This window comes from Arvicanthis niloticus, chromosome 24, assembly GCF_011762505.2.
Source record: "Arvicanthis niloticus isolate mArvNil1 chromosome 24, mArvNil1.pat.X, whole genome shotgun sequence".
Classification (NCBI taxonomy): domain Eukaryota; kingdom Metazoa; phylum Chordata; class Mammalia; order Rodentia; family Muridae; genus Arvicanthis; species Arvicanthis niloticus.
In genome coordinates, this window is record NC_133432.1 from 20,304,369 (window position 1) to 20,318,423 (window position 14,055).

Consider the following 14,055-nt stretch of genomic DNA (forward strand, 5'->3'; position numbering starts at 1 on the left):
GTTGGGCTAAATCTTGTTTTCTTTAACCTCTTACTTTGGGGGGTGGGTAGGGTGGAAGCCAGCTGCGTTTTCTGGAGGTACAAATTGGAACTGTTGTTACTGCCAAGCATCTAGGGAAGGCCTGCAGCCTTCTAACTGCCATAGGAGTGAGACTGAAAGAGGACTCTCAGGGTTTGAGATACCTACAGCCATGCCTCACATCTTAATTTGATCCAAGGTAGAGAGGAGAGGAAGAGAAAGAGAGAGGGAAAGGGAGGGAGGGGCACTCTGAGTTTGAGGATTCTTGACCCAGAGAAACGGGGGGGGGGGGGGGGGGGGGGGGGGGGAGAGTTTATTAGCTTGTTTAAACCTGCAAAAGATTGAGGTGATGTTACCCAACATTGTATAATTAATTGAAGAACATTATTTATTAAATTAAAACCACTAATGTGATGCCCCCAAAGCCTGAGAGCTGCATTGGAGCAAAAGCTAGCAATCTCCATAAACAGCTTCTTTTTTCATAGACACAGATGCCTTTACGTGTGTTCTCCTCTCCAGTTTTGGCCACCAGGAAGCTCAGACTCCGTTATGGCTCAATTTTAACAGTTTTGCAAGCCTCTATGGCCTGCTTATTTGCCTCCTCACGTCTCCCCCTTCGTTTTCTTCTGATTGTAAGTTTTCCAAGTCTTCGTTTTTTTTTTTTTAGTTCATTTTTATCTTTTAGTATGGATTATGTTAAAGCCACATCAAATCCAAATTATAGAGAAGTATTCATGAACACACTTAAAAATAGGTTTTTTTTAAAATGTAAAAATAGTTTTGCATATTTAAGAAAAAAGTTTCTCACATGTTGAACACAAGATGCCCGGAGGTGGTGCCTGGGGAAGATCATGTCACGCAAACGTGTCTCTGGAGCTCTGGAGCCATTGGTAGGGATAATTTGGATTGGATAAGAAATATCAAGTGATAACGACGAAAATGTGTGTGTGTGTTGGGGGGGGAAGGCAATTGATTGCTACCAGGGGTCAAGGACTTGCCCACTCATGCACTGTAGTACGATCTTTGAAATCGATCCCTTGTAACACCCCCCTTAGGTTAAGCCAAGCCATCTCGCTCCTCACCCCTTCCCAGGCCACACCCCTCACCTCTCCTGGTCACGCCCCTGCCCCATCCAGCACGCCAGTTTTTGAGCTCCGCCCCTTCCCTTCGCTCCCGCCCCACCTTGTCCCGCCTCTCTTCTGACCGCGCCCTCCAGTATAACGAACCCCATTTCTCAGTACCACCCTCTACTTGCGCCACGCAACCCTGGCTGGTTACAACCTCCGCCTCTTCCCCGCCCGCGCGCGGCTTTCCCACCCGCCCCTTTTAAATCAAACCACGCCCACTTTCAGCCACGCCCTCCGCATGCGCCACACCACCTCCCTGCTGTTGCGCGCTCCGCCTCCTCCCTCCACACTTATGTGCGCCTTCCTCGCCCCGCCCCAATTCTGGTCAAACCCCGCCCTTTCTCAAGCCCTTCCTTCCCTTAGACCCCGCCCTCCGCATGCGCCGCACCGCCTCCCTGGCGGTTGCGCGCTCCGCCCCTCCCTCCGTGCCCGCGCGCGCCTTCCCCGCCCAGTCCGCCTCACTCCTCTCGGGGCGGTTGGGCCGCGCGCCTGTGGGGGCGGGGCCCGGAGGAGGCGACCGAGCCAATGGGGCGCGGCGGTGGCGGTGGCGGCGGCGGCGGCGGCGGAGGCGGTGGCGGCAGCGGCGGCGGCTGGGTCGGGCCCCGACGGGCGGCGGCGTCTGAGGTGGAGGCGGAGGGAGGCGGCGGCGGCGGCGGAGGGGGGAAGATGGCGGCGCCCGTCCTGCTGAGAGTGTCGGTGCCGCGGTGGGAACGGGTGGCCCGGTATGCAGTGTGCGCCGCCGGGATCCTGCTCTCCATCTACGCCTACCACGTGGAGCGGGAGAAGGAGAGGGACCCGGAGCACCGGGCCCTCTGCGACCTGGGGCCCTGGGTGAAGTGCTCCGCCGCCCTGGCCTCCAGGTAGCCCGGCTTGAGTGAGGGGAGCGCGACGCGGGCGGCGGCGGGGGCCGGGGAGCGCGCGGGGAGCTCCGGCCTGAGGGAGCGGGGCCCGGGCCGCGACACGGACGGCGGTGACCGGGGGGCGGCGGCCGAGGGCAGCAGGCCTCCGGGATGAGGTGGCACAGTGTAGCCGGGAGGGCGCGGGCGCGTCCTGGCCGGTGTGACTTTTCTCCCTGTTGTCGCGGAGAGAGGCGTGTGAAGACCCCGATGCAGGGATCGGCGAAGCCAGCACTCACCTCCGGGGTCTTCGGACCTCTGCTACCCCGAGGCTATGTGTCCGGATGTGCTCTCCCACGGGTGGCTTTCATCACCACCCTCCGGGTTGCTCGGGACAGGTGTTTTCGGTGCTCAGGCCTCTTTGTACTCAGAGTTAAGGAGAATTGGCAGCTTTCTGGAGGCGACAGTGACATTTGCGGGTAGACACGCATTTGACCCTACTCTGGAAGAGGAAGGTACCAGCACTTAACCCTATCTGATTTCTTGGATTTTTCTCCCTCGTGTATCTTATGAAGTGTGCCCCGCAGGGGGGAAATGGCCAGAGTTTGGGTCTACTTTAAGTTTTGAGTAAAAGATGAACACCTTGTGTGTAGTGATGATGTTTTAGGTACTACGATGACTGTTATTTTATTTTGAGAAAGGATCTGAGTTGTAACCCACACTGGCCTGAAACTCATCGTTCTGTAACCCCCACAGCTATTCTCCTGCCTCAGTCTTTTGAGTTGGGAAATACAAGCATGCACCACCGGATGACTTAGAATGACTTTTAAGTGTTGCCGATTGGTATTAGCGGAATAATCCGCAAAAGATTAAAATTTAGAAACTTTGCTAACCTGGTTTATTTGGAACAATTTTTGTTTCTTGAAAGTACAATCGATTTTTTTTCCTGTTAACATTTTAGGTAGTGCACTAATTTTTTTCTTGGAAAAAAAGCATTTTACACTTTTAAAAAAGGCTTCTTTTTAATGTTTGTTAACAGTGCTTTCATTTTACCACATTCCTTTCATCCCTTTTGATAAATTGACCTCCATATTGGTGGAGGAGTATTTGAAGAAGCTAGGGTTGGAGTTTCTCCTGTATCTATCTGGAGACTTGAGGCTGGTGCTCTCTTCCACTCAGTCCTTTTCATAGAGTAGGTAGGCTAGGCTAGCGCATGTGCTAGTAAATGGAATTCCTGTAGCTTTTTAGGAGAAACGTGGTTGTCATTGTGGCCTCATTAAGCATTTTAAAAAATGCATTTAGTTTATATTGCAGAATGTATCGGTGTGACAAAGAGCCCTCAGGAATTTATTTCCATCCATGTTAAGTCTTCTTAGACTTTCTTCAGACACTTGGAGAACTACTGAGTGTATCTTGCTTCTATTGGACATATTTCTGTTGGGGGTAGGGTAAGCACACACACTCACACTCACACTTGTGGAGGTCAGTGGGCAATGTGTGGGAGTCCGTTTTCCACCAGATGGATGGGTCCTAGGGATCGAACTCAGGTCATTAGGCTTGGTGGCAGGCATCTTTACCTGCTGAGCCCTCTTACTGGGCCCACTGAGTTTATTTTGTGCACACATTTTTTATGTTCTTTGTATGTTTGGAAAGGATTTTAAACTTAACTATAACACTCCAAATTAATTGAATGAATAAATGCAGAATAAAAAGAATATGCAACAGCATATTTTAGATACTTAGAAACCATGAAATAAAAATGACTGGATAGGTTAATATGAAATGTAGTTATGATTGTTACCAACTTTAGAATTTTTTTTAATGCAGTTTATAAAAGAATCTTACCGGACCTCTTATTATTTGGTCATGTAAAAAGTAATTTACTGTGTTTTAAGTTCTTCTAATGGGCTTTTCTTTAAGAGACTGTTTCTGAACCATTTAATTATACGCTAAATATTCTCTTAGTTAATATGTACCACAAGAAGCAAATTTTCATGCGTTTTGTTTCTTGAATCAGGGTCTTACTTTGTAGTTCTGGCCAACTTGAACTGAAAGTAGTTCTCCAGTTTCAGTCTCCTGAGTACTGGATTATATGTAGCCTTGCCTACACATCTGTCAGGTTCTTGTTTTGCTTTTTAATAAGACATGATATCATGATATTTAGTAACATCAGTTAATGAATTGAAATTATTTTAAAGTGTGTTAGACTAAAAATCTTTTTCTGTCAGTCACACTGGAGATTGAAAACAGGGCAGACCAATGTTAGGTAAACTCTCTGTGACTGAGTTTCATAGGTCACTTATTTTATTTTTTTGTCATAGTCTTACTATGTAGCATTGACTGGCTTGGAATTCCTAGAGATCTGCTTACCTCTGCCTCCTAAATGCTGAAATTGAAGGTTTATGCCGCCATGCCTGGCATTCTTTGTGTTACCAAATTAGCCTGGAACTTGCTGTGTTGTAGAATAAGTTGAGGCTGGTCTTGAACTCCTGAGATCCTCCACTTTCATTCATGTTCTGAGATTATAGGTGTGTATCATCATGTCTAGCTCCTATATCTCTATGATATATAAAGTGTGAGTTTAGTATGTTGTGGCTAAAACGAATGTTTAGTTATATAGTGATCTATGTAAATACTTAAGTTAGGGTTTGGAAAGATGGCTTAGCAGTTAGAAGCTCTTCCAGAGGGTGAGTCCAGCACTTACACTGAGTGGTTCACAGCCACCTGTGACTTCAGCTTCAGGGGATTCAATGCCCTCCTTTTTTTCTTTTTCTTTTTAGATGTATTTATTATCTTATGTGTATAAGTATTTTGCCTGTACACCATGTGCATGCCTGGGTCAGAAGATGGCATTGGGTCTCCTGGGACTGGAGTTAACAGGCATTTGTGAACAGCCCATGTGGGTGCTGGGAGTCAAACCCTGGTCTTCTATAAAAACAAGTGCTCTGAGCCAACTCCAGCCCTCAGTACCCTCAGAGGACACCTGCACTTTTGTGCACATACCTACATTCAAACACATACACACAATTAAACATAAAGTCTTTAACACTTTAAAATTTGATGTCTGCCAAAGGATAGATAAGCAGTAAGGTGTTCTAATAAGATAAAATACATCTCATATGTACACTAAAACTATTTTCAGGAAATAGCCTTTTTATTAATTGTCTTGAAAGGTGTGTGTGTGTGTATTTAATGAAGATAAAAGGATTTAGATGAAGTTTCTTTTATAAACTGATTTCCTTTGAAACTGGGTAGAATAAAATATCTGAAAGATGCTCTTGACAATATGGGAAAGCCCGTAAGTGAAACATTATCAGATACTTTACATTATTTAATTATGTTTAGAAATGTACTGCCAGATAGCAGTAGTAGTCAAAGATCTAGCTATTTCAGGAAAAGAAAGTTTGAGTCCAAGAGTTAATAGAATAAATGGTAAAAAAAAGTTAACAGAAAAGAAGATTCCTAAGCAGTCTGTGTGTCTAAGGCTTTGTGTTTTGGGAAGTATAATTGCATAATAGTAGTTCCAAACTTTTGGATTTCAAAAGAGACATTTCCCCCAGTGTTCAGAGGCAGCAGAATTGCCAATAACAGCAATAGCAAAGGAGCCTAGCATGGTGGCACATGTCTTTAGTCCCAGCTTTTATGAGATACAGACAGGATCTCTGAGTTCAAAGCTAGGCTAGGCTATGTAGGAATCTTACAGCTAGGGTTATCCAGAGAGACTGTGTCTCAAAAAAACCAAAAAGTAGTAATGCTACTACTGTCTGTCACCATCATTGGTTTATTTTTAGGTATTTTAAGCAATTTGAAAGGACAGATCTTCAGACTGTGTACTACCACGCCAAGTATTTTAAAAATTTAAGCAAGTTTTCATCATATGTTCTGGCCTGCCTCTTTGCTTTTTGCCAATAAGCATTATTTCTATCACTCTGTACTTTGTGTTGTATTCATATCAGTGAAACATTAGTAACTGTATGTGAGAGAAAACTTCCTAATTTCATGAATTCAGATGGATTTAAGAAACAGATTGCTGTGTTGCTATTGTGACGTAGCATATATCTCAGAAGCCGCCAAAGCCTAAGGAGGACTAGAAAGAGATGAATGTGAATGGCTACCCTATGGTAAAGATAGATGTGTGCTTATAAGGTGGGCTTGTTCTCTGCTGGGCAGGAGTCTAAACACTTCACATATATTATCTTAGCAACAGTCTTGTGAGCTCAGTAACTCATCACTGCTTTACAGATGAGAAACTGAGGGACACAGTGTGTGAATGAAATGTATTCCAGAGAGTGTAATGGCAGAGGCCTGACTGACTGGAATGCAGGCAGACTGTTTCAGGACTCCAAGAACTTCACTATTTTTAAATTTCTTTCTTATTATTGGGGAGAGGAGGCATATGTGGTGGTTAGAGGACTTTGTGAAGTGGCTTTTCTCCTACTTTTATTTGGGTTCTTGGGATTAAACCCAGGTTGTTAGGCTTGCTTATCAATGGGATAGATGTTACCCCTGAGCCATCTCACTGGCCCCAGTTATCTATATAGTCTTGGCTGTCTTTAACCTTATAATCTTCCTACTTCAGCCTCTGGTTACTGGGTTTACAGGTATGTGCCACCATGCCTAGACTTTCACCGTGACTTTAAATTTCATTTAGATGTAATACTGATTTATAGTGGTGCCTGTATTAGCAAAACAAAAAACAACTATAAGAAGTGTTGACAAATTTTCTGTAGAAATGCATAAGAAAATGCCTGAGTTTTTAGTAATAGCTTTTTACCTGTTTACAGCAGTCTTTTGGAAAAACAAGGAGGTGTGGTGTTCAAGAAGAAAGTTTGTGGAGTGTTTGCCCTCTAAGCCTAGATCTGTGAAGGCCTGCCCTTTGTCACACCCAGTAGTTAACAGATACTCAGTGAAGTAGCTATCATGAGGATTTAGGAGATTAACCCTATGAAGAAAGAGAAAAGAATCTAGGCACCTGCAAAGAAGGGGAAGTTTTGAATCAGTTTTGGGGTAACCCAGTGGTTCTCACCCTTCCTAATTCTGTGACCCTTTAATCCAGTTCCTCATGATGTGGTGAACCCCAACCATAAAGTTATTTTCATTCCTACTTCGGAATTGTAGTTTTGCTACTGTTAGGAATAGTAAAATCTGTGTTTTCTGATGGTCTTTGGGGGGTGGTGTGTGTCATTACCCACAGGTTGAGAACCACCCGGGTAATTCTTTCTGAGAGTAGTGAGTCTTGTGAACATAGAGGATCAGGTCTTGGTAAGCTGACAAAATCACTAGGTAGAACTAAGACTCTACAGGCATTGTTTCCTGTATGAAACAACTGCAGGAAATGGTATTTGGAAAGGCATGAACATTGGAAAACTGGCCATTAGTGAGAATAAACAGCTTGCATTGTCTTTGAATGTGACAGACCTACCTCAGGAAAGGACTGAAATCTAGAGCTTCAATAGAAAAATGGAAAACCAGGCATTCTTCCACATCATGTTCATGTAAGAAACATGAGTGCCGAGCCTTGGATTGTTTTCTTACAAAGTACTTGTGCAAAACTGCTAGACCAATATCTATATAAAATTTATTCCTCAGAATCCTTGTTCTGTGTCAGAATTTCCCAAGTGTTTGATTCCTATTTTAGTGCTTTAAACTTAAACACTATAAGCATTTAATTAGGCCCAAACACATCATTGCACTATCCTTTAACATATTGGGGACCACTGATTTGTATTGCTAGGTTATCACAACAGAGTTACATCAAGTTGGAAGCACCAGTCTTAAAAGAGTGCATGTCATGTCTTAGGAGAGCATTTATGTAACACTGAAATTATAAAACTAGACATGGAGGGGTAGATGCTGCAATGGAAGTAATGGAAGCCAAGAGGTGGTGTGGTTGAGAAGTAGCACAAAGGGTCTTGGAATTAGCTGGGACTGCACAAAGGTGTGAATGTGATCGAGTTGTGCCTGCTGTGAGAGCTGAGTGCCACTGCAGTACATTAAAGTCAAGGGTCTGGCTATGAGAGTGAACGAGTTATGTCATCAAGGAGGCTGGCTGAAGAGTGCTTCCAGAAGTTTTCTTTCTTTTTGCTAGTTTCTGCGTCTATAATTACAGAAAAAAAAATTACAAAATTACAAAAAAGAAAAATTACAGGAAAAAAAATGCAGTGTACTTGGAGGGCAAATAAAAACAAGCAAAAGGAAGAAAACGTAAGTGACCTGTGATGCTGCTACCACTCCGGGAAAGCATCCTGGAATAGTTTCTCAGTTTGCCTTAATCTGGGATTAATTTTTATGGTAAAAGCAAGCATTTGCATTTTTAAATAATATGTATGCTTTTAACTTGGAGATATACTTTGTAGTCTTTTAGACAGGTGTAAATTTAGCCTTAATGCACTTTTGTTGTACAGGTTTTCTCTGTAGCTCCGACTGTTCTAGAACTCACTTGGTAGACCTTGAATTCACAGAGATCTGCCTGCCTCTGCTTCCTAAGTGTCAGGATTAAAGGCTTGTTTTTGTTAAAGAACAAAATACTTACCATTTGCAGCTGTTTGTCTCTGATGAATCAGGTTTTTCTTGATACTCTGTGATCAAAACAAATTTGTTGTAGACTGCCTCATTCATCATTACTTAGTTTTTATTCATCAGAAGAACGTTATTGTTCTCACTGTAAATGTTACAGATTTTATCAGGTGCTCTGATTTCTAAAAGGGACAGCAAGATGGCTCATGGGTTAAGGCGTTTGCTGCCAAACCTGATGACCTGAGTTTGATCCTTGGGACCTACATGGTGTAAGCAGAGGACAGATTCATTCAAGTTGTCCTCTGAACTCCATACAAATAAATACTCTTCCACACAAATAAATAATAAAGATGAAATTAGAGTAAAATCTGCTTTGTTTCTCAAATTCACAAACCACATAAAGTTTCATTTAGAAATTTTTGTTTCATATTTGTCTTTGTTTTTATTTTGAGACAGGAGCTTAGCCCAGGCTTAGCCCTGATCTCTTCACCTTTCTACCTCAGGCTTCCCATACAGGTGAGCCCCACCCACCATACCTAAACTTATTTCTGCATCAGCTTCTCTACTGGAATTTCAGGGACATATTGTTGCTGTCTGTGGTTATTGATTTTTTTTTTTTTTTTTTGTCAACCAAAATGTCATTGTATTTGAGAAATAAAATAGTAGAAAATCTATGACAAAATGAAGAACTAAATTAGGTTGTAAAGTCAATGCCACTGTGTTTAGAATTTGATTTATTTCTATACATGAAATAAATATATATTTATTTCTATGCATGAAGTAGAGTGTCAGCATGAGGCAAGAGGGTTGAAACCTTGCCTTTATCACTTCATCACTGTTTCTGTCTCCTCCTTTTCCCAATGAGGGAATAATAGTGTTACCTCACAGAACTGTTGGGAACGTGAAGGGCACTAGTTAGTGTATGGAAAGTGTCTAAGGACCATGCCTGCATAAAGTGCTCTTCATGGTTATTTTAGAACATGGTTGAGTCTTATGTGTATTTAATGTCTTCTCCTCTCACTAGCACACCACAGCTACTTTCCCTTGTCACGTAAAACCACACCCGTAATGTGAGAGAATATCAGGAACCTTGAACCCTTGACAGTGTTGGGCAGTCTAACTCTTTAGGTCTCTGCCAGTTTGGCACATGAATAATGTTCTCTCGTTGTCTTGATTGGTATTTCTCCCTCCTCAAGGATTTGTTAAGCTTACTGGTTTTTTTAAATCTATTTTTTTAATTTTATGTGTATGTTTTGCCTGCGTGTGTGCATATCCATCTGTGTGGTGCCAGAAGAGAGGGTGATGGATTTCTTAGAACGGCAATAACTGATGGTTATTGGTGTTGCTAGGAACTGAATGTAGGTCCTGGGACAAATTGTGTTGTGCAGGCTGGTCTTGAACTTGTAATTCTCCTGCCTTTATCTCCAAAGTACTGGGATTACAGGCATATGCCACTAGACTTGTTTATGCTTGTACTGGGATGGAACCTAAAACTCCATGAATAGGCAGACACTCTACCAACTGTTTTTTGTTTAAACATTGTTAATAATTGTTTGTATTTTACAATTGTTTATGAATCCAGTTTATATAGATCTCTTGTGTTGATTTGGACATCCTGTATGCATTTAAAGGATTTGAATATTTTATTTTTGTGGATCTTTTTTTTAAGGCATGATTGTAGTTGTAGACTTTTTCCTCCTCTTCCTCCTCCTCTTCCTCTTCTTCTTCCTCCTCTTCTTCCTCCTCCTCCTTCTTTTTTTTTAAATGACAAGATTTCTCTCACTATGTAGTTCTAGCTGGTCTGGAACTTACTATGTAGACCAGGCTGGCTTTGAACTCACAGAGCTCTATCTTTCTGGCCTATCAACTGGTCTATAAACCGCTTGGCCTCCGAGTACTAGGATTAAATTCCTCTGCCACCATACCCAGTAACTGTATGGACTTCTTGTATTTGGATTATACATTTACCTTTTAATTTTGTTTATGGTGCCTTTGTTTATATAAAGTGTGAAATATTTGGTTAGATCTTTTACTTCTTTATAGGTTTTGAATTTTTTCCCTTTAGTATTTAGCCAAATTTAGAATATTAAAATCTTTCTTTTTAATATTTGGCTGGGTGTGGTAGGACACCTCTTTAATCCCAGCACAGCAGGAGGAAGAGGCAGGCAGATCTCTGAGTTTGAGGCCAGCCTAGTCCATAGGTTGAATTCGAGGACACCTAGGGCCACACAGAGAAAACTGTGTCTTGGAAAAATCAAAAAAGGAAAAAAAAATGTTCACAATTTTATCTTGTGTGGAATTTTTATGTTTAGCATTAAGTAGAGATCTGGCTTATTTTTTTCTAAATAGATAGCATTTTGCCTAACTCCTGTTTACAAACATGCTTGTATTTACACATACACACACACACATACATACATACACACACACACACACACACACACACACACACACACGCACACACACACACACACACACACACACACACACACACACGCACACAGAGGCTATACAGACGTGTCTATATTTGAGCTAGTCCAGACTTTCCTGGATAGATAAGACTTCTTGTTCTGGAAAGGTTTTTCTCTGTGTTTACTCCATTACCACAGTTTTCTGGGACCCCTGTGGCTTTACATAGTAAATTTGTTATCTAATAGTGTAAATGTGCTTGTTTCCAAGTTTTTCTGAGCTATATGCATGAATATACTATCATGGGAATCTTAGATTTGGGTTCTAAAAGTGTCCCTTTTGAGATTTTGTTAGGATTGTATTGGCTTTGTAGATGACTTTGGAAGGAGTCTGTTTTCTCCAACATTTTCAACTAGTTCTTCCATCAAGGGATGTAGTGCATCTTTCTATTCTTGAATTGCTTATTTGATGCCTTTTTAATCTAGATTCCCTTTATGGCTTCATTTTGCTCTTAAGTAAATGTATTAAAAAGACAGCTATTAGGGTCCATCAGTTGGGAAAATGCCACTTAGCTTTCTTTCCTAGTCTTTTAATTTGTAGCCTAAAGAGACATTATTGTGAAACCTGTTCTCAAGTCTCTCTTAGTTGGCACCATATTGTCATTTCCCTCCTCCCCTGCTTTCTTTGAGAAAGTCTCTATGTGACCCTTGTCCTGCAACTTGATATGTAGACCAGGCTAGTCTCACACTCCCCTCTGCCTCTTCAGAACTGGGATTAAATGCCTACACCACGGTGATTAACTATGATCTTTTTTTTTAATGTCATTCATTAGTATAATGATTAAAGTTATTTCATCGGGTTGATAACTGAACTCATACCTTTTTTTTTGTTGTTGAATATTAAGGATACTTCTAAGTTTTTGTGTTTTTTTTTTTCATGTGTTTGTATGGGGTACAGGCATGTAAGTATGTTCACATATGTGGGTGGAGGCCCAAAGTGCATGTTGAGTGTCTTCCTTAATTACTCTCCACTTTATTTATTTATTCAGACAGGACCACTGCATCTGGAGCTTGCCACTTCTGGCTAATGTAGCCTAACACTCTCCTGTCTCTGGGCTGCAGGGGCCCACCAGGTTTGCATAGCTTTTCCATGTGTTCTAGGGATGGAGACTCAGCAGAGAGCATTGCACTGCTCTGTCTACTGCCCACCTCCCCGACTCACTTCCAAGTTCTGTAGTATAAACTAAGTCCAGCCCCATGTGTTCTCTTCCCATACTTTTACATCTCTATACTAGTTATTTGTGATGTACAAGTTTAATGAGGGAGTGCTAGGGCAGGCTTGGTGTGTGAGCTCAGTCCCGCTTAACTTGTGCTGGGGCCAGAGGATCTTAGAACCTGCAGAAATTGTGAGAACCTGTTTCAAAAAAACAAAAGAAGAAAAAGCTTGTTCCACAAACCCTTTGCGTTAAGAATTATGAATTCACATACTGATGGGTCAGTTGTGGTTTGTGTTGTTACTATACTTTGAGGCAGGGTTTTGCTTTATAGCTCAAGGTAGCCAGCAACTGCTGTATAGCTCAGGCTGATCTCAGACTTATAATCCCCTGGCCATTTTACTGGCCCTGCTTTGTTTTTTGTTTTTTAAGAAACTTTTATGTATATAAATATTTTGCTTGCATGTACATATATGTGAACCATATGTATGCCCAGTGCCTTTAAAGGCCAGAATAGGGGTCAGATTCCCTTGGAACTGGAGTTGTAGATAGTGTGAGCCACTATGTGGGTGCTGCGTACAGAATCTGTGTCCTCTACTAGAGCAGCAAGTGCTGTAAATTGCTGAGCTGTTTCTCCAGCTTCCCCCATCGTCGCCCTACCCCCATCCCACCCCCTGTTTTATTCTTAACTAAGACTTTGGCACCAAACTTTAGGACAGAAGACTGGCATGAACTCAGCTGGTACATGTAGAAATGGTATTTTTTAGACTCTAACTTAAATTATTCAAACTAAAATATGTGAGATGAACCATCAAATTTTCAAATATGACTAGATCTTCCCTGGAGGTCTGAGCAAAGCCTGATTTCACTAGGTCCTGTCCACCTGCCCTGGGGCATGTAACAGGAGGAGCCCATTTGCCTTGGCTGACTGCTGACCGGCCTTGGCCACCTGCCCCAGGCCTGTTCTGCACAAGCAGTAGCCTTGGCCCTGGGTGTCTCCTGGAGAAGAGTGGGGGTGGGTGGTATTGAACCTTCTCTGGCTGCTTCAGATATGGAAGAAACAGATAGTGAGCCAACTCCTGCTTGCTGACCTTTTACTAGTGACACTGTCCAGTTGCACAGACTTAGTGCTTAAAAGACTGTCATCTCCCTCCTAGAGAGGCAGAGCAGAGCAGAAGGGCTGTGATTTGTCTCCTCATGAGATAACCAAGAACCACTTGTGCATGCATTCTCAGAAATAGTTGTTTTCTGGTGGGATGCTGCTCATCTTGAGTTAACCAGAAAGGGTGGAGCAGAAACTGGCTTGCTGAGTATTACCCATAATCCATATCTTCTCTTAAGTATGCATCAACCTGAAGAGTGGCTTTCTCATGCCATGTTATCTTGCTCAATGGTTCATGACGTTCTCTTGATTTTCCTCCTACCACTTGGTCCCTGCCCTTTTCTTACTGCCTGTTCTGTGTCTGGTCATTAAATGTTGGAGTGGCTTAGTTCTGGGCCTTCCAGTGACTCTGTTTTTCCTTAACAGTCATGTCTCGATTGTTTCTAACAGGTTTAATTAGGAAGCCAAAGTTTGTGATCTCCACCTGTGGCTTCTCCTCTGAGCACAGATCTGCATGTCTGTTTTCTTACTGGACCTCTCTGCTTGGCTATATAAAAGTACTTTAAATTCAGCATGCCCAAGATTAGTTTGTATTTTTCCCCTGAAAATGCTGTCAGTGAAGGAAGGCATCGCATCGCAGGCAGCTGCACAAGCTGGTAACCTGTGGCTTGTCTGAGGCTCTGTTCCCTCCTTCACCAAGTGTAGCTGAGTCAGCAGGCCCAATAGATTGCTGCCTTTAAACTTGTTAAACGCAGTGTAAAAGTCCCTGGGCTTTGCATCTTTTTTATTATAATATTCATAAGGAATAATAATACCCATAACTAACAGTCAGCT

General features: G+C 42.5%; 1 protein-coding gene across 2 annotated transcripts in view; it reads left to right on the top strand.

The window, feature by feature from the left end:
* The first annotated feature begins 1,710 nt into the window (after positions 1-1,710).
* The window catches only part of Vkorc1l1 (vitamin K epoxide reductase complex subunit 1L1), a 46,113-nt gene continuing 33,768 nt past the window's right edge, over positions 1,711-14,055 (top strand). The window contains exon 1 of one of the 2 annotated variants that reach the window (XM_076923031.1): positions 1,711-2,005. In XM_076923031.1, the coding sequence (XP_076779146.1) occupies positions 1,812-2,005 (194 nt within the window). In that variant the 5' untranslated portion in view covers positions 1,711-1,811. The remainder of the gene's footprint in view (positions 2,006-14,055) is intronic. The other variant, XM_076923030.1, reaches the window with a different exon arrangement.